The 27,193-nt window shown below is 37.0% G+C and overlaps 1 protein-coding gene across 2 annotated transcripts in view; it reads left to right on the forward strand.

Moving 5' to 3' along the window:
- STXBP5L (syntaxin binding protein 5L) overlaps positions 1–27,193 on the forward strand; it is a 336,789-nt gene extending 309,596 nt beyond the window's left edge. For both annotated transcript variants that reach the window (XM_065942856.1, XM_065942857.1), the window contains 7 exons: positions 92–262; positions 2,914–3,153; positions 14,242–14,602; positions 18,529–18,694; positions 21,040–21,151; positions 24,786–25,006; positions 25,582–27,193. In XM_065942856.1, the coding sequence (XP_065798928.1) occupies positions 92–262; positions 2,914–3,153; positions 14,242–14,602; positions 18,529–18,694; positions 21,040–21,151; positions 24,786–25,006; positions 25,582–25,623 (1,313 nt within the window). In that variant the 3' untranslated portion in view covers positions 25,624–27,193. The remainder of the gene's footprint in view (positions 1–91; positions 263–2,913; positions 3,154–14,241; positions 14,603–18,528; positions 18,695–21,039; positions 21,152–24,785; positions 25,007–25,581) is intronic.

A 27,193-nucleotide genomic window follows, 5' to 3' on the forward strand; every position in this document is an offset into this window, starting at 1 on the left:
TTCTCCCTTCACTTATTAATCTACACACTTAAATTCCTTTATGTTAAGATTTAATTATGATATTTATGTTGCCTTCTTCCTCTTGGTACAGATCATGTAAATGGACACTGCACAAGTCCCACTTCTCAGAGCTGCAGTTCTGGAAAACGACTTTCCAGTGCTGATGTTTCAAAAATAAATCGCTGGGGTCCTGGAAGACCACCATTTCGAAAAGCACAGTCAGCTGCTTGCATGGAGATTTCTTTGCCAGTTACAACAGAAGGTAGGTTAGACATACAAATTTTTGTGGATACAATTGAAATTTGACATACCACAGGAATTAGGAGCTGGGGGATAAGGGATTGTGGTCATATATAAAAGATATGAAGAGCTGGTCAACTCTAGACAACGAGCAACTGAGAACCTGGTCGGACTGGAGCCATGAATCCCAAATCCATTCCTCACTACACCTCTTTCATCTCTAAAACCAGAATGCTTCTGTTTATGGGTAGGTTTCCATCTCCTCCATACAAAGTGAGACTATGTATTAATCTGTTCTGTATACTCCTACTTTCTTTCCATCTCAACGGTAAGCCTCTTGGTATCTCTATCTGTAGACAGTTATTTATTGTCTTGTAACCTTTGTTTCCTCAACTATTAAGAGAATGTGACCAAGAAAAAGGCAAGACGTTAAATTCTAGTTTGCAATCTTCTTATGTTTTAAAAAGAGGATTGTTTGTTTATTTATGGAATTAGCATTGGGGGCAGGAAGTAAAGTACATGAGTCAAAAGGCCTAGATTAAGAAAGATTAAAAAAAAAAAAAAAAGGGAATCCTGTAACTGCTGCAGGTGGCTCAGTGGTAAAGAATCCACCTGCCAAGGCAGGAGACATAGTTTCAATTCCTGGACCAGGAAGATCCCCTGGAGGTGAATATGGCAACCCACTCCAGTATTCTTGCCAGAAAATCCCATGGACAGAGGAGCCTGGTGGGCTAGAGTCCATGCAGTCACACAGAGTCAGACAAGACTGAGCACGCATACAACTTCTGCTGCTGCCTTGCTGATAAAAAGCTTTGGGACTAGAAATAGAAAAAAAAAAGTAATCTTAGGAATATGCTATGGTAATTCTGTGCTATAAAGTAATTCACCATTTGTGTGTGTGCTCAGTCACTGAGTCATGTCTGACATTGCAACCCCATGGATTGTAGCCCTCCAGGCTCCTCTGTCCATGGAATTTTCCACATAAGAATACTGGAGTGGGTTGCCATTTCCTCCTCCAGGGGATCTTCCTGACCCTGTCTCTTGCATCTCCTGCATTGGCAAGCGGATTCTTCGCCACTGCGTCACCTGGGAAGCCCAATTCACCATTTACCACTCCTCAAAAAATTTGATAGTAATGATCTGTATTATTCAAATTTTTAAAATAAAATTTTAAGGCACTTCCCTGGCAGTCGAATGGTTGAGACCCTGCATTTGCACTGCAGGGGACATGGAATCTGATTCCTGGTCAGGGAACTAAGATTCCACATATAGAAGTGGCGTGGTCAAAAAATTTTTTTAAAAAGGGAATTCTTAGCTTTTTAACATTCTACCATATTAAGTCTGGTCCATGGACATGCATATGATCTTCTCTTTCACAGGTATCTATGAGTAGCAGCCTTGAATGTTGATGAACCATGAATGGAAAATTTTTGAAACATTAGCTAGGAATGTAACAATGTAAGGAAAGTGTAAAGGTTGTAAAGGAATTAGTAGTTTCAGTCACTGGATTGAGCTGGGAATTTTAAGTTTTAGACATTTCTAATGTGTTGATTCAGGGAAAATTAACTCTACATCTCTATCTCCATATCTGTAAAATATATAGTTTATATCTGTTCTCCCTCTCAGATCTAAATTCTATTAAAATATTATTTTATAAACTTGCTGAAGGATAGAGAAGGGGGAAAATTAGAAATATTTTGGTTTGTAGAAAAAAGAATAGTCTGAGGAACTTTAATATTTAACTTTATTGTATATAATTCTTTTTATAAAAATGAGTCATGATTTCCTATCAAAATGGAAAGGAGAGGGAAGGCAGTAGAAAGAATATGAGGAACTTGTACTCTGGTGTGATTATAAGAACAATACAACTTTCCTATATCATTTACCTGAGGTGGTGAGTTTCTGTTTGTTGGAGTGTACACCATGTGTAAAAGTTGATGAGCAGGGGAACTTGAAGCCACCTGTTTCCTTTTCATTGACTGAAGCCCTCTCAGAAAGATTACCACTCTCTCAGTGGGGTGGCATTGTGTACAGCTCTGTATTTAAGTCCTTGGCAAAGCCAAAACTGGATTTAGATTCAAGGTAGGCAGCTTGTAACTAGTTCAGGGAGATAATATTTGTTCAATGTTATATAAATAGTTTAAAAGTTACAATTGAAATTACTTCAAATATAGCAAAATTAAAGGAATGTATTTACCACAGAACATACCTGACCCTTCAGGTAAGTAGCCACAATGTTGTCAGTGTATGGGAATTGTCAAGAAGTCATTAGGAATACTTTCAGTAATTGAGAGAACGGAGAGAAGCATAATTAAAACTGTACTAGAAATTCTTGTAATCTTAACTATTTAGACTAAACATATTTTTTCTAAATTAGAGAATTTCAACTACCTTGTGAGGTAAGGTTGAGGAAAAAAGCAAAACAAAACAGTGGACTGCAGTTCTGCAGATTCAAGACTAGTCCCAGCTCTGCCTAAGTTTATGATTTACACTTCTGGACTTCTCTTCATCTTCAAAATAAGCTAGTGAACTGGATAAGCTGCCTTCCAGATCAGTTAACAAAGAATCAAATTCTACTTTTCCCTCATCATTTTGGTTTTCGTGTACTAAGTCTGACTTCACTTGTTCTGGAAACACAATAAAACTTAATTTTTGGTTTTTAAATTTCCATAGAAAGTCGAGAAAATTCCTATAATCGTTCTAGAAGCTCTAGCATCTCCAGCATTGACAAAGATTCTAAAGAAGCGATTACAGCACTATACTTCATGGAGTCCTTTGCTCGGAAAAATGACTCTACTATCTCCCCTTGTTTGTTTGTTGGAACCAGTCTGGGAATGGTGTTAATCATCTCCCTAAACCTACCTTCAGCAGATGAACAAAGATTTACAGAGCCAGTCATGGTATTGCCAAGTGGTAAGAGTTTTTATTTATTCCTTCACTGCTACTTTTTCAAATTTATATAAATGTAAAACATTTAACTTGTTTTCATCTGGAGCAAAGATTTAAGTATTCTGGATGTTAGGAACTATTGAGAACTTTATAAATCATATACTATCCCAACTATTGCAGTTTACCTCCCTGCAAGGCAAAAATTATCAACCATTTCTATGGTAGTAATCTGTGCAATTCCCAACCTAAACGATGCCTTGGGAAATAAGTTTCTGAAAAGCATTTAAGAAAGTCTTAAGGCAAAAGTTTAAAATTTTTAATGAATTGAAGCATTTCTCCAATGTTCCATGCCAGATAAGAGCCAATGAGTGTTTTACATTATCCCTGAAGAACTCAGATGATTAAACTAGAAGCATTCTGACTTGAGCTGGCTTTCTAAATTCTTTGATAATCTCTTCATCTTGTTTTGAAGCCATGCCTCAAAATTTCTTCCATTTTAGCCTAGTACCTAGAGAATTTGACCCCAGTTATGAGTACTGCTGCTAAAGTATATGTTGTATTCTCTTCCTACTTTTTCCCTCTTGAAGAGATGTGAGTCCTTCTGTTATTCCTTTGAGTATTTAAAAATTTATTCTTATCAATAACTTTTACTCTTTTCCATATATGAAAAAACTATCTGAAAAACATTTCTAAAATAAAAATAATTTTATTAATATATACAATGAGGGATTTTTTTAAAAGAACACATATGGTATGATAGGCTAGATAGACTTGTGTTTTCTTTGTTAACTGGTATGCTAAATTCATACAGATGGATTGTTACTGTGGGAAGAATATTCAGCTCTCTACTAGTGAGGCAAATTCAGATAAATATATTGTGTGTGTGTGGCTTAAACAACACGGGTTTATCTTCTCACACTTCTGGAGGCTGGAGGACCAAGATTAAAGTACTGGCAGGCCTGGTTTCTCCTGCGGCCTCTCTCCTTGGCTTGCAGTTGGCCACGCTCTCACCATATTCTCACCTGTCTCTCTGTGTGCTTGTACCTCTGGTGTGTCCCCGTGTATCCTCATGTATTAGGAAGACATCTGGATGAGGGTCACCCTATCAGCCTCATTTTAGCTTAATCACCTCTTTAAAGGCTTTGTCTCAAATATGATCACATTCTGAGGAACTGGGGTGTAGGCCTTTAATGCATGAATTTGATAAGGGGAGGAGGGGAAAAGATCCCACCCATAAAATGCACTGTATTTTAAAAGTTACTTATTAGTACCACTATATTTTAATTGTAAACATATTTCACAGTAAGAAAATGTCTTTTAGTGTATTCCTAACTTTAAGGAAATATGAATAATTCTCTTATAATGGTTGAGAGAGAGCCAGATCAGTAACGTTATAATGATTTTTTAAGTTTTAGTTCAATCCATTTTTTAACTCAATAAATTTTTATACAGATTGGATATCTAATACATGGCACGTATTCCTCAAATATTTAAAGGTAAAAATCAAATCCTGGTATACACAAGCGTACAACTGTGAGTGAAAGACAATTTTCTAGTAAGAGATAATCTAAAAAATATGGTTTTCTATGCCACAAGCATAGAAATAAACAAGTCTCTGGAACTAATTTAATGAATCAGAGCCACAGGAAAGTTCTTCAACATTCTTAGCAAATAAACTTGAAATGATGGCAAAAGACAAAGTGAGTATAGATTTAACTTAATAGTTGGGCATCTGGTTCATAAATATTTGCAAACCTCCTTAAAGAGAGATAATAGTAAGCTATGTTCTCCAAGTTTCTATGTCAGCCTTCTTTCAAGACTTTGGTTATTATATCAGCATCATTTTATCATTTTAACAAATGTACCACACAAACACAAGGTGCTAATAACAGAGGAAAGGACAAAGAGGGCATTTGGGAATTCTCTCTACCATATGCTCAATTTTCTATAAAACCCAAGACTGCTCTAAAAAAAATTAAGTCTATGAACTTAAAAAAGCAGAAAACTGAGTCCAGGTTCAGATTTGTTTTATAGTTAACTACTGAAAGAGAAAAAGCCCAATTGGAAGGCATAATTATGACAATAAAAAGAAAAAGGATGGAGTTCCACAGAGAAGACAGAAAGCCAATTCAGATTTAAAGTAGGAAACTCATCCTCTCCTCCCTCACATCCCACTTCCTGACTCCATGTTCACCTTCTTCCCAGTATCTACTCTACATCGTATCTCTGTTCCACTCCTCTCTGTCCTATTGTAGTGCTCTAGATTATGGGAACCATTTTAAAAGGTGTGGAATTAGAGGCATTTTCCTCTTTCATAACCAGAGCTAAAGTGGGTGATGTGCTTTCAGGCCCTGAATGCGTTTTCCTGTCAAAACATTGTTAAATTACCTTTTATCAGATGGCCTAGAAAAATTTATCTGAGTTTAGCAATTTCCTGAAAATACAATCCATTTTGAAATTTATTCATCCATTTTTTCAACATATGTTTCCCAAGCTCATACTAATTAATTAGGCACTGGGCATACAATGGTGATCAGGACACAGAATGATTTTTATTCTCGGATTATTTGCAAGGAAGAACAAAAGTAACCAAAAAATTACAATAAGGGGAGTAAACAATACTGTGGCAGGATGAGAGGGGGGATTTGGGGAAGACCTCTCTCACAAAGCATCTGTCTGAGGTAGGAACAGGTTTAGAAGGTAGCTCTGCACAGTACTGATATTTAAGAGAAATTCAGGAAAGCATAAAAAACCTAGAGGTAGCACAGTTGAGTCAGTTCTAATGAGATGGAAGAACTAGAGCCTATTATACAGAGTGAAGTAAGTCAGAAAGAGAAAAACAAGTATCATATTAACGCATATGTATGGAATCTAGAAAGATGATACTGATGAACCTATTTGCAGGGCAGCAATGGAGACACAGAACAGACTTGTAGACACAGTGGGGAAGGAGAGAATGGGACAAATTGAAAGAGTAGCATGGAAACGTATACAGTACTGTATATAAAGTAGATAGCCAGTGGGAATGTGCCATATGACTCAGGGAGCTCAAACCATTGCTCTGTGACAACCTAGAGAGGTGGGATGGGGTGGGACATGGGAGGGAGGCTCTACAGGGAGGCGAAATATTTATACCTGTGGCTGATTCATGTTGATGTATGGCAGAAACCAACACAATATTGTAAAGCAATGATCCTCTAATTAAAAATAAACAGATTTTTAAAAGGAGACCAAAAAAAGAAAAACAACAATCTAAGGGGTAAAAAAGAGCATGAAATAGCTAAAACTTAGAGCTATAATGGTGCTGAAGCTGGAAAAACAGGCAGAGGAATAGAGGACCTTAAGACCACGATGAGGAGCTGGAAGAGACTTCCTAGATCTCTGGGGGTTTTTTTGTTGTTGTGTACAAAGATTGTGATATGATATGATTTTTTTCTCTAAAACACTGGTGGTTAAATTTTGCAATTGTAAAAAAAAAAAAATTGTAATTGTAAAAACTCCAAATACAGAGGAAGGTAAGTGAAAATTCTGCCACGAGCAAACTCTCCCCCTTGTCTGTCCCATCTCCACTACCATAATTCTGCCCTTAGGAATTTTACTCTCCAACAGTAATTCTGTGAGAAATTTGCTGAGATTCTAACTTTAAAGCTCCTTTATTGAAGTATAATTGACATACAAAAAAATACATATTTATTGTATGCAACTTGATGAGTCTGGAGATAAGTAAACATCCATGAAACTATCCACAACCTATGCCATAAACATATTCATCACTTCCAACAGCTTCCTCCCCCTGTAATTTTGGGACTCATTTTAAATTTTATTTCATTTCTATGTAATGCTTTGTGCTACCTGCTAACAAATTATTCTGTAATTATCAATTCTGCCACATGAAGTTCCTATCACTGATTTGTAAAAAAAATTATTTTCATGCTTCAATATCAAACTCAAACTCATGATTAAACTCAAGATTATCCGTAATAAATTCTTTTTTTTTTTTTTAATATTATTTTATTAGTTGGAGGCCAATCACTTTACAACATTTCAGTGGGTTTTGTCATACATTGACATGAATCAGCCATATAGTTACACGTATTCCCCATCCCGATCCCCCCTCCCACCTCCCTCCGCACCCGACTCCTCAGGGTCCTCCCAGTGCACCAGGCCCGAGCACCTGTATTATTCTCCGTAATAAATTCATTCTCTTTACCCCTGAACTTTTTCTTCTTTCTAGTCTTCCTGTTTCTGTTAATAGTTCCACAATACTACCTAAATGACTTCCATCACTTCCATTTCTTTTATGATTCCTTTTACTTACTTCCCCTGTACTGGTCTTAATTCCCATATTGTCTTCATCTCCTGATTTTTATGCACCATATTCTCATACCTTCACTTACCCATAGAAGCAGTTTCTTGGAAATCAATGATCTCTATAAGCTCAGCCTTGTTCTACCTCTTTAATCTGATTTCCTGTTACTTTCCATAACCAGTTCCCTGGTCCAGCCAGTCTTATTTCTTCTCTTCCCATTTCTCTTTGCCACCTGTCAATCATCTATCATTGTTAGATGTCATATGAGCCTTTATATTTGTTGTCAAAATTTGGAAAACTTGATATAAGTTTCTTGGGAGCTATAGGATTGTAAAGAATTCAAATTTTCTACAGACTAGCTTTTAGCTCCATCCATTTAAAATTTCAAATCTTGTTTGTTTGACATTATTTATTTCTATTGTTGACATAATATATAATTTGTAATGCTCTTCAGCCCTGCACTTTCATATCAGATTAATGAGGAGTTGTATCACGGTAGTAGGAGTTTTCCTGGGAGCCATCGCTATACCTAGGACAACAGTAACCTAGACAGGGTAGTGACAGTGAATCATCTGTTAATAAATAAACCTACTAAACTCAAACTAAATGCATCTCCATCTTTTTTCCTCTTTTCGTATACTGAGAATATGACTCTAACTTACTAATTCAGCTTTTGATTATGTATTATATAAGCTTAGATATGTTTTCATATGTATATTCTCAACACCGTAAAAGTATACCAGAGATTATCTTCTTACCTTTTTTAACTTATTTTTCTTACCATATTCTTGTTTTGTCCTTTGCCTGCTGACAGAATATCTCATAGACTTACCCTCTACTCTAGACTTCCTAGCTTACTCCCTATGTCAGACTTACTTGCCAGCATTTAATTCCTTTAAAATCCAATTATCTGATGAAGAACAATTAACTCATGCAAATGTGCAAATGAGCAAATGTGCTATCTCTCAAGATATAATATGAAGCCAGTTAATAGGCTTTGTCTGGAAATCAATCAGTTAAAATAAGAAGGATATGGTTTTTAATCTCAAGTCTACACCTTGATGAGAAATTTCATCACCTGATTTCTATTCATCATATTCATTTAGGGCCTTTCCATATAAGACATATATATTTTAAACATATTTGTGAAATTCATACATTATATCTTACAAACTTCATTAAAAACAGATACAATATAAAAATATAGTTCAAATGTAATGATTGTATTTGACTGAACAAGTAAAATCACAGCCTAATACAGAAAAACAAACATACTCTCCACTTGCACCAGCTCTATTTGTTGTTTACAATTCTTATTACTAGTTGTACTGAATGTGTTTATAGCAATTCTATTTTTCCCAAAGTAAATATACTGTCACTTGAAACTGCTGAGTATAAAGTATGAAATCTGAGTCTTTAACAGCTAGACACATGGAAGCAATTAAGATTTTTAGATATTAAAAAAGCAAAATAAAATGCTCTCCAAAAACAAATGAAATCTCACATACCATTTTGTCACATGTTACTGTCATGAATTCAAACTTTTGCCGTAATTTCTTCTTTTATGGAGAGATTAAAAGAATATATCTCTTTGTGAAAACAGAATGATCTAGATATATAGTTCTTAATACAGTAGGATAACCTAGAAGAAATGGATAAACTCCTAATGACATACAAATATCAAGACTGAATCATGAGGAAATAGAAACTGAATAGACTTGTAACTAAAAGGATATTTGATCAGTAATAATAATAAAAACTCTAAACAAAGAAAAACCCACTTCTCTTATTTAAAGGACTTTTTTCACATTAACTTATCTTGGTTGTCTGGACAACAAATTCTCATCAACAATATGGAAATGTGAACTAAAGCACTAAATCACTGCATTTTAGAGTGACAGAACACCTAGAGATTTATTCCAGAAGCCATCACTTTAATCTGTGTCAGAACCACTTGAAGGGTTACAGCATAGATTGTAGCACTCTGGCTCCATTCCCAGAGTTTCTAATTCAGTTGGCCTGGGGTGGAGTCTGAGAAATTGTTTAACAAGCCACAAGTGATACTAATACAAATGCAGTTTTTCGTGCTGGGATGAAAAAACAACCTCCTGGGTTTTTCCTTTGTGTCTCCTTCTCCATGTTCACACAATTACGACACTCACACCACTTCTGACACCAGATAAGTGGAGGCCTTCTCCACAAACAAGTCTCTGAGATACCAGCTGAGTATTCCAGAGTTTGACTAAATTTGGACACTGTTCACATGGAGGTGGTCCCACAGGGTAACGGTTCTGTAACCCCCTTCAGATGCCAATACCAAGTCAAGTCAAGGTTGTCACCTATTCTTCTGACCAAGAAGACCTGAGGCTTCCACAGCCCCCTCCTCTAGTTCAGTTTTCTAGAGTCACTCACAGAACCTCAGAAAAATTTTTACTTACTGTCTAGCAATTTCTTATAACAGGATATAGCTGAGCATCTGATGGAAGAGGTGCATAGGGCAAGGAATGCAGGGAGGTACATGAAGCTACCACTTCCATGCCTTCTCCAGGAGTGTCATTCTCCCCACACCACTACCTGTTCCTTAACCCGGAAGCTCTTCAAAGCACCACCACCCCACTTTTGGGTTTTTATATGGTTTCCTTACACAGATGTGATTAATTAAACCAATGGTGATGGAATTCAATCTCCAGCTTGTCTCTCTGCCCCAGCGGTGGGGGTAAGGCTAAAAGTGTTAACCTTCTAATCACCTGGTTGGCTCCCCTGGCAACCAGCCCCCAACCTTAGGTGAGACTCCAAAATCACCTTATTAACGTAATGAAAGACACCTGTATTGTTCTTGTCAGGCAATTCCAAGGATTTTAGGAGCACTGTACCAGAAACAGGGATAAAGACCAAATACATATGTATCATAAATCATAACATCATGCATACATAATATGGTTAATCACAATCCTGGTTCATAAGTTTAATTCTACTTCCCAGGTGGCTCAATGGTAAAGAATCAGCCTGCCAGTGAAAGAGATACAGGAGACATAGGCTTGATCCCTCAGTCGGGACAATCCCCTGGAGAAGGAAATGGCAACCCACTTCAGTATTCTTGCCTGGAAAATCCTTTGGACAGAGGAGCCTGGCAGGCTACAGTTCATGAAAGAGTAGGACATGTCTGAGTGACTGCACACACACAAACATACACTTTATTTCTATACCTGTGTAGCTGAATATGGCTGGAGAAAAATAATCAGACTAAGTAGTCCCATTTTGAAATAAATCATCAACAACCTCTGGTGGGTTCCTCTGTTGCTGGGGGGTCACATTATAATACTTTAGTCTTCTCTCCACCCTTAACAATTACATACTTTCTCCACTCTCCTCAGAGCTCTAACACCTTCTCCACTGTTTTCAATCTCAGTAATAAACGTATCTTCTTTCATTGAGAAAACAATCAGATGAGAATATCAGCAGCTGCCACCATCGCCAAGATTGCTACCTTCTTTTCTGTTATTGTGACTAAACTGTGTAAACTCCTGATTTGGTGAACATCTCCACTTATACACTAGATTCTATTCCCTTTCACCTACATGAGAAAGTCAATCCAGCAATTCTTCCTGTTTCCTTTATATATTTATCTACTAAATCAGCATACAAACATGCTGTTATTATTCCTATTAAAAGAGAAAAACTTCTTGAATCTATGCTCCAACAATGCCCCATTTCACTTTTTTTGTCTTTAGTGCAAGATTCCTTGAAATATTCAAGGAATATTATTGCTATATTCACTATTTTCAGTTTTATTTTCCCATTCTCTTGAGTGCATTCTGATCAAACTTTCTCTCACACCAATCAACAAAAGCCTCTACATAGGTCATCACTGATCTCATTGCTAAATTCAATTCTCAAGTCACATCTCACCTGAAATATCAGCAACATATTGCACAGCTTACCATTATCCCTACCTTACAACATTTCACTTTTCATTTAGATTCCAGGATACGTTATTTACCCGATTTTCTCCCTACCTCTATAGCTATTCCTTCTCAGTCCCCTTCACTAGTTCCTCTACCTTTCACTGGACTTAAAATCAGCATGCTCAAAGACAGACTCCTTGAATCTTTCCTGTTTTCTATTTATATCCAAGCCCTATATGAAATCAGTTGGCCTTACTACTTTTTTTTTTTTTCCAGCCTTACTACTTTAAATTCCACTCGTAATCTCGTGGGTCATATATTTACATGTATAGTCTGGGTCCGTCCCCAAATTCCTGATACAGGTATCCAGTTATTTGACAGCCGCTTGGATCTAATAGGGCTTCCCTGGTGGCTCAGACAGTAAAGAATCTGCCTGCAATGCAGGAGACCCACGATCGATTCCTGAGTCAAGAAGATGCCCTGGAGAAGGGAATGGCAATCCACTCCAGTATTCTTGCCTAGAGAATCCCATAGAAAGAAGCCTGGCTGGCTACAGTCCATGGACTCACAGAGTCGAACAGGACTGAGCAACTTACACTTTCACGTTTCACTTTTGGATCTAATAAGTATCTCAAACTTATGTCCCAAACTGAGTTCCTAATATTCCTTTCTTCCATAGTCTTTCTGTATCTATTAATGACAATTCCATCCTTCCAGTTTCTCAAGTCAAAATAAATACTTGTTGATTGAATGATTAAGATTTTAGTGGGAAAGACCAATAATTTGGAAAACTAGAGTAAGGCACACTTCTAGCCAGTAAGACCTCTTTTAAGAGGAAAATCCTCATTACTTATCTGTGAATTATTTACTGTAGACTGAACTGCTAACATTTTGTTACAGAAGTTCTTAAGTTTAAGCTTCCTGTAATGTGTATTTCTAAAATAGTAATAGTAAGGTTGTAATTCTGACTTGCTTAAGCTTTTTTTTTTTTTAAGTTAGAAAAGACTAAAGACAGAGTCATAAGATTAATAATACAGCGGTGGGATTCTCAGGTGGCTCAGTGGTACCAGAGCCGGAGCCACAGGAGACTTGGGTTCAATCCCTGGGTCAGGAAGTTCCTCTGGAAGAGGAAATGGCAACCCTCTCTAATATTCTTGCCTGGGAAATTCCATGAACATAGCCTCGCGGACTATAGTCCATGGGGTTGCAAAGAGTCAGACACGACTAAGCACACACGCAAACATGTACAGGGAAAACTTAAACCTTGTATAAAACTAATAAAAAGAATATAATCAGGGCATTTATTATCACAAATTAGGAAACAAAGCAGATATTTGGGCAAGGCAACTTATTAAGAAACAGTCATTTTGATACTGACAGCTTTGTAAGCATCAGGTGTTAAGTAAAATGGCTTCCAAAATGTAGATTTCTTGTTTTTTAACCTACTTTAGGCTATCTCTAAATTGAGGGTGTTAATATATACTTCAAGAAGTTCTCCATGGTGTGCAGCAATGGAAATATGGGAGCTTTTTTGGGGGGGGGGGTGTAAATAGAAGAATCACTCCTAGATGAATATTAATTAAATCATTCGTCATAGCCCTTGGCAGATATTTTTCTTCTTCGTAGGTCTTTCATACCTTGACCTTCAGATTAAAGCACCTGAGCCCCTGCTCCCTTATCCCTGTCAGACATCTACAGGCTTCTTGGTTTTAAAAGTGGGTTTAAAAACACAACTGAGATGTTAAAGCATCTAAACATGTTATTTTGAATTTTATAAATTTTATAATTTAATAAATTTCTAATACTTTATATTTTCTAAATGGAATGTGCTTGTATAATACCCTTTCCAAGTCTCTGGTGCATGTACTCTTGAGGTATGTCAGCCTGGGATAGCTTCCTTACTCTCTACATGCGTGCTTGGTCACTTGATTGTGTCCAGCTCTTCACAACCCCATGGACTGTAGCCCTCCAGGCTCATCTGTGGAATTTTCCAGGCAAGGATACTGGAGTGAGTTTCCATGCCCTCTTCCATTACTCTCTACACGATGTCAAAGAACAAAGGAAAGAAAAGGCTGCTCAGGCACTGCTTAGGGAAGAGTCTGGAAGTGTCCAAAGGTCAATCTATCCCAAGTTACCTCCTAAGCCTTTGCAGTATCCAATCTCTGGGACTGGTAAAAAATCGCCCCTAGGTAATAATCTGGCATGGATGAGCAACCTTGGAGGATCCAGGTGAGTAAACCATTTTTCTGTATAAAAGATGCATAAGCCTGAGTAAACACCAAATTCAGTTTGTTTTTTAAAAATACAATCAAAATTGCTAGCATGAACTGGATATTTAAATTTCATGAAGCATTCTGAGTATTCATTTTCAGAAGAAGAAAAATAGTATTTTCCAGTGAATAAGTCTATAAAGAAATGGAATCAGATCGCATGATTATCTTTTCAGTTGAAGTTATTCAGTAAATTAAAATTGTAAATTTTTTGAAATTTAATTTTTTTTTTTTTTAAAAAAAGTATTTTAACAAATACTGTATAGTATAGTGAAGGAATACTGGATTAGGAATTAGGAAACTTGAGTTCCAGTCCAGGCTCAGCCACTAATTTGGTATGTGTCTTGGCCCAAAACTCATCATCTTTCTAGATCTGTTTTCTTATTAACATAATGAAAGGATTTGGTGAGTTGATGTCTTAGACTCCTTTTAGCATTTACCCGTTATGATTCCAAGTTATTGCAGCTTATAAATTCACAAATCTACTGATTTATGTGTAATACGGCAATATTATGACATTATAAATATAAATTATCATAATATAAAAAAAACATTTATCACCCATAGAGGAATAGCACCTGTTTTAGAAAGAATTTCATGTGCCAGTGATATGGAATTGTTTTTATAGGTACATTCCTCTCATTGAAAGGAGCTGTCCTAACATTCTCCTGTATGGACCGAACTGGTGGGTTAATGCAACCACCATATGAAGTTTGGAGGGATCCAAACAACATAGATGAAAATGAGAAATCTTGGAGAAGGAAACTGGTCATGAACTGCCCCTCTCCATCCCAAGAAATAGGAGATCATCAATACACAATAATCTGCTCAGAGAAACAAGCTAAAGTCTTCTCACTGCCTTCTCAGACTTGCCTCTATGTTCATAACATCACAGAAACATCTTTTATACTGCAAGCAGATGTGGTGGTCATGTGTAACAGTGCCTGCTTGGCATGCTTTTGTGCCAATGGGCATATCATGATAATGAGGTATGTGCTCTCTTTATAAATTATCTGATAATCATAACAGTGCAAACAAGGTACAATTATAAAAAATAAATGCGTTACATGCAAGATATTATTAAGAAGCCATCTGAGATGGTTGTTTCATTATGTTTGTGAATGTTTTATTGCTCAACAATTTGAGGAGAGTTTGAGTTTATTTCAGGTTTTGTTTGTGTGCTAAAAATGCTTTGCATTGTGAATGAAATATATATGTTAACTGCCATCAAGGAATCTAAGGAAAGAGTGATTCTCCAGTCATTCACACATTCATTCAACAAACATTTATTGAGCACCTATCTCCCAGATGCTATGTTAGGCACAGGATATATGAAGACAAATAAACCACAAGGAAAAGAAATGAACTGTTACCTTTACTATGTTTCATAGCACACACAAGAATTTTCTATACAGAATTTAAGTTTATCCTTACAATTTCTCTAGGATGTAGGAAATGAAGTATTATCTGCTTCCTCTATTTTACATATGTTAATAAATTTGCCTGAGGTTGCAAGTCTAGGAAAAAGTGAGATCAACACTGAACAGTATACTAAAAATCATCCCTATATTTTAACCTGCTGTAGGCTACACATTAAGAAATACACATGGAGGAAGAGTTTGGAGTGGACTTTTGAACTGAAGTTATAGCTATATTGAAGGCTAGGTAGAAACAGATGTGAGGGAAATTTTCTGAATGTAAAACTGATTGGTTGTGAAAGATAATGGAGGTCGTTAAATCTCAGGGTAAGAAGAGAACTTAAAGGTGAAAATTTTTTGTCATGAACTTCAATAATAGTGATGTTGTTAATAGATAAGAAAGTCAGGAGAATTTGGAGAAAATAAGTCTGAGAATGAATACTTGGAATATGAGGTGCTTATATGCCAGCTTGAAGAAGTTTAGCAAGCAATTTACGGTCTAGATTCTTAAAAAACAGAGGTGGGAGATTCAGCTCTGGAAATCATCTATGTAAATCATTAGTGAAAGTTTGGCAGTGAATGAAATCATTGAAGATTGTATTAAAAAAGAGGAGAAAGAGACTGATCTGGGGACAAAAATTGAGGGAGTGAGATGCATATGTCTACATCTATATAGTGGCAGAAAGAAAGGAAATCCAGCAAAGGAGACTGAGAAGCAGTCATCAGAGAGCTAGAAAAAGGATCACAGTAACATAACTTCATGAAAAGGATAGAAGAGTATCCAAAAAAAAAAAAAAGGACAGAAGTCTACCAAAACGATGATCAAGTTAGAACAGAAAGATCAAAGAATTTGGGTACAAGAAAAAACACTAGATGTAGATATTAGTGATATTTGAGAAAGCAAATCTTAGGAGTGCAGTGAAGAGAAGACTAAATTTCAAGGGAGGCAAGAATAGAGGCACTGGCATAGATCAGGGATTGACACACTATACCCCCACGCAATATCCACTCTACCCTCCACCCAATATGATACTGTATAGCCTGCAAGCTAAGAATGGTTTTTACATTTTCAAATTGTTGAAAAAAGCAGAGAAGAATATTTCATGATATGTGGAAAGTATATGAAATTCACATCTCAATGTTCATAAAGGTTTGGGGAACACAACCACACCACTTACTTATATATTGCCTATAGTGTGCACACAACAGGCAAGAGTTGAGTAGTTGCACCCAAGACCACATGGCCTACAAAGCCTAAAATATTTACTATCTGACTAAAAAAGTTTGCCAACTCCTGAGACAGAGTATTCTTTTGGGAAATTTTGGTAAAAAGATGAGAGATAGTAAAGTAGTTCAGGAGTGAAACTGGGATTTTGAGAGTGTTTTTATTGTTATATTTTCTTTAATAGGGGAGATATGAGTAGCTTTATAAGCCAAAGAAAGGTAGTTAGTGGAGGAGGCAGTTTTGAAAAAATAAAAATAAAAACAATCATTTACAGTCTGCTCATTCTATGTTTCTTATTCTTTATCTGATTTCTTTTCTCAAATTCTTCTTAGAGATTTCTGAAGAGGGCCATTTCAGTCTTGTTTGAAAATAATGACTTAACTCCTAGACACACCTTAGAAGCGAAAAAAAAAAAAATGTGTGTACACTCCCCCAAGCTCACATTTAGTCACTCAAAATTTTTCTTTTAAATTCAAAGACATTACAATGTTGCACAATTAAAATTTTAGCTTGATAGTGATTTTAGCTTGATAGTAATAGTGAGAATCCCAAAAAAGATCTACTTCTGCTTCACTGGCCATGCTAAAGTCTTTGTGTGGATCACAACAAACTGTGGAAAATTCTTCAAAAGATGGGAATACCAGACCACCTTACCTGCCTCCTGAGAAACCTGTATGCTGGTCAAGAAGCAACAGTTAGAACCAGACATGGACTAGCAGATTGGTTCAAAATTGTGAAAGAAGTATGTCAAGGCGGTGTATTGTCACCCTGTTTACATGCAGAGTACATCATGAGAAATGCCACGGTCAATGAAGCACAAGCTGGAATCAAGACTGCGAGGAGAAATATCAACAATCTCAGATATGCAGATGATAATGACAGAGAGTGAAGAGGAACTAAAGAGCCTCTTGATGAAGGTAAAAGAGGAGAGTAAAAAAACTAGCTTAAAACTCAACATTCAAAAAACTAAGATCATAGCACCTAGTGCCATCACTTCATGGAAAATGGATGGGGAAAAATGGGAACAGTGGCAGATTTTATTTTCTTGGGCTCCAAAATCATTGTGGACAGTGACTGCAGCTATGAAATTAAAAGATGCTTGCTCGTTGGAAGAAAAGCTATGACAAATCTAGACAGTATATTAAAAAGCAGAGACATCACTTTGCTGACAAAGGTCTGTATAGTCAAAGCTACGGTTTTTCCAATAGTCATGTATGGATGTGAAAGTTGGACCATAAAGAAGTCTGAGTGCCTTAGAATTGATGCTTTTGAACTGTGGTGCTGGAGAGGACTCTTGAGAGTCCCTTGGACAGCAGGGATATCAACAAAGGCAGTCCTAAAGAAAATCAATGCTGAATATTCATTGGAAGGACTGATGCTGAAGCTGAAGCTCAAGCTCCCATATTTTGACCACCCAATGCGAAGAGCCGACTCATTGAAAAAGATGCTGATGCTGTGAAAGACTGAGGGCAGGAGGAGAAGGAGGCGCGACAGGATGAGATGGTTGGATGGCATCACTGGCTCAGTAGACATGAGTCTGAGCAAACTCCGGGAGATAGCAAAGGACAGGGAGCCTGGCGTGCTGCAGTCCAGCGGGTTGCAGAGAGTCAGAAACAACTGAGTGACTGAACAGCAACAAAACAGCCAATCAGTAAGACACCTGAGATGTAGCATTCATGTGGATGTGCAAATTCTGATCTACTGTTTATAACTAATTCTGTAAGTCCCAGTCATTAATCACACCTTCAGTATAGGTGCCATAAGTCAGAGGTGATTTTCATTTTCTGTGTATAGAGGAAGTAAAAGAATGGGGAGGAAAGCCCCTCCATTCCCAGGCATAGTGAACTAGGTGCACATCAGTGTAAAACCTCAGACCCAGGAATTCTGCCTTAAAAAGAGACAATGGACCAAGTATGCAGGCAGCCACTTTCTAGTTGCAGTGTTTCTGCCATAATAAAAGATTACAACAGTAGGAACCTGTGAAATTCTGCACAAAGCATTTTGACATTGCTGGCCAGTGCATTTAATCCAACCTTCAAGGACATCTGCTAAGTAATCTGTGTGGATTAAAATAGAACTGTACCATAATTTTTTGTGAAAATGATTTTACATGAAGTTCTAGTTTACTACCATTGAGACTTCATAAAAAGAAACCACCATAAAATAGTGGTATAAAATTAGTTTTATGTAAAGTTCACTATATTTTATCTACAGAAATTGAAAGCTTCTAACAACTTGATATTGAGATGTGGATTTGGTTCTTTCCATTCAGCCTACCTAGTCTTCGCCCAATGTTAGATGTGAATTATTTGCCACTGACAGACATGCGGATAGCACGGACATTCTGTTTTACCAATGAAGGACAGGCATTATACCTCGTCTCTCCTACTGAAATTCAGCGGTTAACATACAGCCAAGAGATGTGTGATAATCTACAGGTAGGTCATTTATGAATAAATACTGAACGTGGTTGTAAAAAGAGAATGAGAGCGATGTCTAAAAGCTCAAATATTATTAGGCTAGACAATAAACATGCCTGCCCTAGGACATGTTTTGAATATATGTTCACCCTGGTGATGCTACCAAGTTCTAGTGTGGTTCCAGATATACACAGGAAAAAAAATAAGAAAAAAGGAGATGTGGGAGAACGTGGAGATCATATATATCAATGGTTGTTCTGTTTCTTTTATTATTTTGCCTACAATTCAGAGTTAATAGACTTAAAAAAAAAAAAAGAAACCTTAATTGTGGGTCATACAAAATAAATATATACCCTATGGGTTAGAAATGGGCATTTGTCTTTGATCATAGCAGTAAGCAGAGCTTAGAAACAAAATAAATATAAAAGAATAAATAAAATCTTGGATAAGTAAATGTCACAAAATTTTAAAAGACATCCTAGGGATTTAATTGGTTTCTCTCCCTAATTTAGAGAAAAGAAGACTAAAATTCATTACAATATAGAGGTTCAGAGTATAAGCTCTGAACTATTTAAGTTGCATTTTGCCTACTGGTACAACTTTGGCTATTTTACTTAATCTACTTGTATGTTCTACCTTGAAGCATTACTGTGAGAATTAAGAAAGAATTCATGTCAAGCACTGAGAAGAACGCCTGGCACGTACTAAGTTTTTAAAATAAATAATAATAAATGTTATTCAACATATACTTAAGTTTTTTATATGCCTAGTACTTGGCTGGGCCGTAGGAGTACCATCACAAACAAGATACCAGTCCCTACCTGCTAGTGTGGAGGGAGAGAGAAATAGATAACCACAATATTCTGGGAAATGGTTGTCTGTAAATGGCTGTGCCAGGGCTGGAGAGACATGTTAAGAGCGGACTTGGTTAATGGACTAAAAGGGAACAGGGTAATTAAAAAAGGTTGTGAAGGATGAATAGGAGCTTTCCATAGGGAATAGATGGCTGGAGGTGGGAAAGGTAATAATATTCTTGACAGAGCAGAGACATGTGAAAGCCCCAAGTTTCAGCAAACTGCTAACAAAGTAGAGTTGGGAAGTGGAGAGAGTGAAGGAGTGCTGATGGAGACTTAGTCAAGAATAGAGCTTGGAACACCTTGTAAACTCCTTAAGAAATCTGGCATTTATCCCCAGGACAATAGGAAGTCATTGAAAAGGTTTAGCTAATTTGTTTATTAAGACTAATATTCTGGTTGCAGTGTGACAATTTGTTTTGAAGAGTTAAGGCTAAAAATAGGGAGAACAATTTGGAGGCATTATTTTTTAAATAATTAAGGCCAGAAATAATAGTGGCTTGAAATAAGACAGCCAACAGTGATAGAGAAAATTAGCATATTCAATGACTATAAACTGTGATCAGTTGGATTGGAGGGTTATTAGGTAGAGAAGAAAAGGAAGGAATTAATAATTATTCCTGTATTTCTGGATTGGGGACCTAAGTAGATGGTGTAGCCATTTCCAAAGAGAAGGGATTTGGGAGGAAAAGCACAGGTCTAAGAGTAGAGGTGGGGGGGGGAGATGATGACAGGCATCCTGCAAGTTCACACACAAACTGATACTAGCTCACAGATCTGACTTTGGATTGAAGTTCCTCCAAACCCATGGTTCTCAAATTTTAGTCTGCTTTAGAAAGACCAAGGGCTTCCCTGGTGGCTCAGATGGTGGTGGTCTGCCCACAGTGCAGGAGGGCTGGGTTCGATCCCTGTGTTGGGAAGATCCCCTGGAGAAGGAACTGGCAGCCCACTCCAGTATTCTTGCCTGAAGAATCCCATGGATGGAGGAGCCTGGCAGGCCACAGTCAGTGGGGTTGCAAAGAGTTGGACACAACTGAATGACTAACACACACAGAAAGACCAAAGCAAGTTAAAACATTTTATAGCAAGTTAAAAGTTAGAAAAAAGTTAGAACAAGTTAAAAATAAAGATAACTGGAGCATATCTATGTAAATTCTGATTAGTATCTGGAATAAAGCCTGTGAATTCTGTAATCAGGATTAATCTGTAAATTAATCCTAGGGTGAATATTAGCTTCCTATGCTTTCTAAGTGTAGAAGGAAGAAGACAAGAGGTCAGAAAAGTGAATATTTTAGGATGCCAGTTCTTGGAAAAGGGAAAGGAAAGGAGGAAGCTGGAGGAAAAAGTGCCAGAGAGAGGGAATTGGAAGCTAAGCAAAAATTACCATGAAAACATAAGGAGAACAGACTTTTTAGCCTTTTCATGATGTGCTGTAACCTGCCACCATGTTATCTTTTGATCTATTAATTTATTCTTAGTCTAATGCTCTTTTCTTTAAATTTGATATAGGACATGCTGGGAGATTTGTTTACTCCTATAGAAACACCAGAAGCTCAAAACAGAGGCTTTCTCAAGGGCCTGTTTGGTGGAAGTGGACAAACATTTGACAGAGAAGAGCTCTGTGAGTAAACTCCTGATTACAAACTGTATCAAAAAACAAATGACCTCTTTCTGGATGAGGACTTTGCTTCTATACCATGAAAATTATTTGTTTACCAAACATGAATAGAACTGGTCACTTTGTTTTAGAAATAGTTTAACTAAAAATATTACATGTAATTCATACAAATAATGAGTAAGCTAATAAATGTGTCATTTGCAGGTTGATAAAACCTGTAAGGCAAGGTGAAGGCACTTGGTTACTTAAATCTGAAAAAATGTTTTTGAATCTGCCTGCCTCTAACTACTTCTAGGTAACAAATTCTTTATTCAGAATTCAAGGTTTACCAATGGTACAGAATAAATCACTTAAAAAATATCTGCCAGAGACTCTGATGAACAATAATCAAAACACAGTAAAAAGGAACATTCTCAGAGAGAAATTAAGATTTTCCAGATTCTCTCACCCACTATGTGGTCTCTACATATCAAAACTACTTCTTCCTTTTAACTATGAAAAATATCTAGGTGCTTCCATAAAATGAAATGAACTTCCATAAAATGAACTATTATTCAGCTATAAAAGGTAATGACATTTGATACCTGCTAAACATGGAAACAGGTTTACCTTGAAAACATCATGCTAAATTAAAGAAGGAAGACAAAAAAGCCCACTTATTGTATTATTCCTTTTGTACAAAATGTTCAGAATAGACAAATCCATAGAGAAAGAAGTCAGTAGTTGCCAGGGAACAGGGCAAGGAGGGACTAATGGGTACAGAATTTCTTTGGGGGCGTGATAAAAATGTTCTAAAATTAGATAGTGGTGATAGTTGCACAAGTCTGAGAATCAGTTTAAAATTACTTAACTGTACACTTACAAAGGGTGAGTTAATAAATTCCCTGGAGGTACAATGGTTAGGACTAGGTGCTTTCACTGATGTTGTCAGGGTTTGATCCCTGGTCCAGACCTAATATCCCACAAGCTATGCACCACAGCTAAAAAATTGTTTTAAAAAGACGAGGGGGGGGCGGGGGGGGGGAAGGGGTAATGGTTGTGGTGATGGGATGGGGGTGGTAGCGGCAATGAACTTTATATTTGAATTATATCTCAATAAGGCTGTTTTTAAAAAACTTAATCTAGATTCCACTCCTAATGTTACATCCTGGGGGCTGCTCACTAAATTTTTTATAAGATCTATTTTTCAATTTTTAAAAGTTCAGTTCAGTTCATTCGCTCAGTCCTGTCTGACTCTTTGCGACCCCATGAATTGCAGCATGCCAGGCCTCCCTGTCCATCACCAACTCCTGGAGCCTACCCAAACTCATGTTCATTGAGTCAGTGATGCCACCAACCACCTCATCCTCTGTCATCCCCTTCTTCTCCTGCCCTCAATCTTTCCCAGCATCAGGGTCTTTTCAACTTGAGTCAGCTCTTCGCATCAGGTGGCCAAAGTATTGGAGTTTCAGCTTCAACATCAGTCATCCCAATGAACACCCAGGACTGATCTCCTTTAGGATGGACTGGTTGGATCTCCTTCCTGTCCAAGGGACTCTCAAAAGTCTTCTCCAACACCACAGTTCAAAAGCATCAATTCTTCTGCACTCAGCTTTTTTTATAGTCCAACTCTCACATCCATACATGACTACTGGAAAAACCATAGCTTTGACCGGACAGACCTTTGTTGGCAAAGTAATGTCTCTGCTTTTTAATATGCTACCTAGGCTGGTCATAACTTTCCTTCCAAGGAGTAAGCATCTTTTAATTTCATGGCTGCATTCACCATCTGCAGTGATTTTGGAGCCCCCCCAAAAATAAAGTCAGCCACTGTTTCCCCATCTATTTGCCATGAAGTGACAGGACCAGATGCCATGATCTTAGCTTTCTGAATGTTGAGCTTTAAACCAACTTTTTCACTCTCCTCTTTCACTTTCAAGAGGCTCTTTAGTTCTTCTTCACTTCCTGCCATAAGGGTGGTGTCATCTGCATATCTGAGGTTATTGATATTTCTCCCAGCAATCTTGATTCCAGATTGTGCTTCACCCAGCATTTCTCATGATGTACTCTGTGTATAAGTTAAATAAACAGGGTGACAATATACAGCCTTGACATACTCCTTTTCCTATTTGGGACCAGTCTGTTGGTCCATGTCCAGTTCTAACTGTTGCTTTCTACCTGCATACAGGTTTCTCGAGAGACAAGTCAGGTGGTCTGGTATTCCCATCTCTTTCAGAATTTTCCAGTTTGTTGTGATCCACACGGTCAAAGACTTTGGCATAGTCAATAAAGCACAAATAGATGTTTTTCTGGAACTCTCTTGCTTTTTCGATGATCCAACAGATGTTGGCAATTTGACCTCTGGTTCCTCTGCCTTTTCTAAATCCAGCTTGAACATCTGAAAGTTCATGGTTCACATCTTGCTGAAGCCTGGCTTTGAGAATTTTGAGCATTACTTTACTAGCATGTGAGATGAGTGCAACTGTGCAGTAGTTTGAGCATTCTTTGGCATTGCATTTCTTTGGGATTGGAATGAAAACTGACCTTTTCCAGTCCTGTGGCCACTGCTGAGTTTTCCAAATTTGCTGGCATATTGAGTGCAGCACTTTCATAGCATCATCTTTTAGGATTTGAAATAGCTCAACTGGAATTCCATCACCCCCACTAGCTTTGTTCGTAGTGATGCTTCCGAAGGCCCACTTGACTTCACATTCCAGGATGTCTGCTCTAGGTGAGTGATCACATCATTCTGATTATCTGGGTCGTGAAAATCTTTTTTGTACAGTTCTGTGTATTCTTGCCACCTCTTCTTAATATCTTCTGCTTCGTCAGGTCCATACCATTTCTGCCCTTTATTATGCCCATCTTTGCATAAAATATTCCCTTGGTACCTTTAATTTTCTTGAAGAGATCTCTAGTCTTTCCCATTCTATTGTTTTCCTGTATTTCTTTGCATTGATCGCTGAGGAAGGCTTTCTTATCTCTCCTTGCAGTTCTTTGGAACTCTGCATTCAAATGGGTATATCTTTTCCAAAGTTACTTCATTAAAATTAAGTAAAACTGAGTCTTACAAATGATGGGGAAATTTTTAATTTTTTAGAAAGTAACAAAGTTTCAACGTATGTGTATTAATGCCCATAATGCATATATACCCCATTTTCTAGTATATACACAGACACACAAACACACACACACTCAGATTTAAAAAAAAAAACAACAACTGAGGGCTACAAAGACTGATAGGAAGATGAACATGGAAGATTTGGAATGCCCAGCTGGGCAGAAATTTAAATAAATCATCAGGCCTGAAATTAGAACAGATATGGAACTAATATGGGTTAAATATGAGATCACAATAATATTGAGTATACCAATGCAGTAATGTCAAGAAATGCAATTATGTCATACTGTATGGACCCCTCCCCCACATACACAATAAAACATGGTAACAATATCTCAGTCTCTCTCATAGGCATTTTTTTGGGGTAAATGCTAACATTTCCAAATACATATATATCTATGATCGGAACAAATATGTCTCTCCGTGAGAATTATGACAATAAAATTCAATATAAGTACTTTGTTTGGTCATAAGCCTGACTATACTTACTTGAATTACTGAAAAAGTGTTTTAAATTGCTATTGCTTGAACTCCCAGTCGGGGAAGCTTCCGCAGGAAAAGCGTCACGCAGCCTCGCACAGCACATTCCTGGTCCAGGTGGCATAGAAGGGATGAAGGGCGCCGCCGGAGGAGTGATGGGAGAGCTGACTCGGGCACGGATCGCCCTTGATGAGAGAGGACAGAGGCTAGGAGAGCTGGAGGAGAAAACTGCAGGCATGATGACCAGTGCAGAGGCATTTTCCAAACATGCACACGAGGTAAGCTGCCTATGTAAATATAGGCATCTTCATCCAGTAATAACTTTATAAACATTTAGGTTCTGCACAAGAGAGCCTAAACAGAGATGCCACTCTAAGTAATCATGTGTGATAGCCAAGGTAACTGGGACCTTGCTATATGTATTATAATCCTCCTTGGATTGGGGAGAAAAAAAGTGTTTTTTTTTTTTTAAGTATTATATTAATACTTCTTTACCTTAGAAGATGGCTTTAAAGAAAATTATCTATTGGTTCTGATACACCCAGTGTATCAGAATCTAAAGAGGTACTTAGGTTTATTATATGATCCCCGGCAAGAAGGTGTGAGGGGCAGCAGAGGCTGAATTCACACATTCCTTTTTGTCTCATTCATTAAAAATCATTTCCTCTCAGGCAAATCTTTATAGAGTTTGACTGCAGTTCAAAAATATGAAATATATCTATAGTTTATTTCACAATATAAAGGTCATTTTAGAAGTTTTGAGGTTTTGTTATGTATGATGTGCTCAACATGAGCTTGGATTAGCACTTTTAAATATTTTTTAACATCTTATGTGACTATTTTTTCTTTGCAGTTAATGCTGAAATATAAGGATAAGAAATGGTACCAATTCTAAACTTCTAAAGAAGCTATGACTGCTTTGAGAAACCATTATTCAGGGAAACCAAATTTATTCCCAGCATCAATATTCAACTGCTAGAAGCCAGTTTCTTCTACAAAATGTTCCATTATAGTCCATCTGAAGTTATCATAAGGGAGACTTATCAGAGACATTGTGCAACCCAAGGCTGGAATCCTGGTCAAAATCCCAAGATATGGCTGAATTTGCCTTTTCCCACATGGAATGGAGCTATCATCTTGGCATGTTGTTTGCTAAGGATTTACATTTAGGAACTACTGGGAGTCCTTCTGATTTGAAAAAATCCTGTACAAACAAAAAGCATTAATGCACTTAATGAAAAAAAATTGCATGATAAATTAACATCTTAAGAGGAAAAGAAAAAAGCATGTTGTGACAGAAGAAAAAAAAAGATTTATGGTAAACTATTTTTATAAATTGGGCCACACTTGACAATTAAAAAAAAAAAAATCTGCGTTAGAAGATATCAGTGCATTTCCAGTACATTTGCAATACCCAACGTACAAAGCAAACAAAACCAGAGTTTTCTTGTCATCTATAACTTTCATTATATACTAGGACATTATTGAATTCTTATGTCAAGAGTCTGATTAACATTGTTCTCTCTCCATAATATTTTACATTATTCACAGTTCTCAGTCATAATCAAATATAGCCAGTACAGTAAATTATTCCTAACACAATTATTTCCATCACCTTCAGAACAAGTTGCTATTTTCAGTCACAACCGATGCAGGGTGGGATCACCTTGAAGCATATTTTCAGCTTGGCTTATACTCTGCAGGGAAGTTGACAATAGGTTTGGGGAAACTAGACTTACAAGAACAATGCTGTTAGCTTTGAGAACTGATTTCACACACTCTGGTTTCAGTTTCTAAAGTGATATATTTTTAATGCTCCATTTGTATCCTTGTCTGCCAATTACACAGTATATTACTGTTCAATCTCCATGGGGTCTTCAATTCAAAGGTGCTCTTGCAGCCTGATACTCACAGACCAAACTGGTCATTCTCTAGTCTGATTCAGTAAAACCTCAGTTAATGTTTTAGGAAAGAGATTCTGACATTTCTGATTAATAAGGGCTTTCATTAGAAATTGCTTTTTGGTTCAATATTTATTACCAGGTTATAAAATGTGGTGATGTTTTTGCTAGCTTGGGTTTAGTCACCATTATGGATGACAGAAATACATAGAGAATGTAATGATACAAAATCAACACTTTTGTCACTTGATAGGTTAAATAACATAAGCTACAGGATTATGTCAATAGATAACAAACACCTATTCCTTATTAAAAACTCTTTTAAAAGTGGAATAAAGAATATCCTTAATATGATAAAAGATATCTATCAGAATACAGAAGTAGTAGAGGCCAACAAGACAAGACACCTGCTACCATTATTTAACATGATTCTGGAAGTCAGGTCATAGGAAATGAATATATGCAGACTCTGGGACCCAATAATATGTATGTTGTTCTTTCAAAAAGAACCTTTTTAAAGAAAATTAATGGGTTCAGCTCATTGAATTTTGGTTACTCAAGTTC

Source organism: Muntiacus reevesi, chromosome 8 (assembly GCF_963930625.1).
Source record: "Muntiacus reevesi chromosome 8, mMunRee1.1, whole genome shotgun sequence".
NCBI classification, from domain to species: domain Eukaryota; kingdom Metazoa; phylum Chordata; class Mammalia; order Artiodactyla; family Cervidae; genus Muntiacus; species Muntiacus reevesi.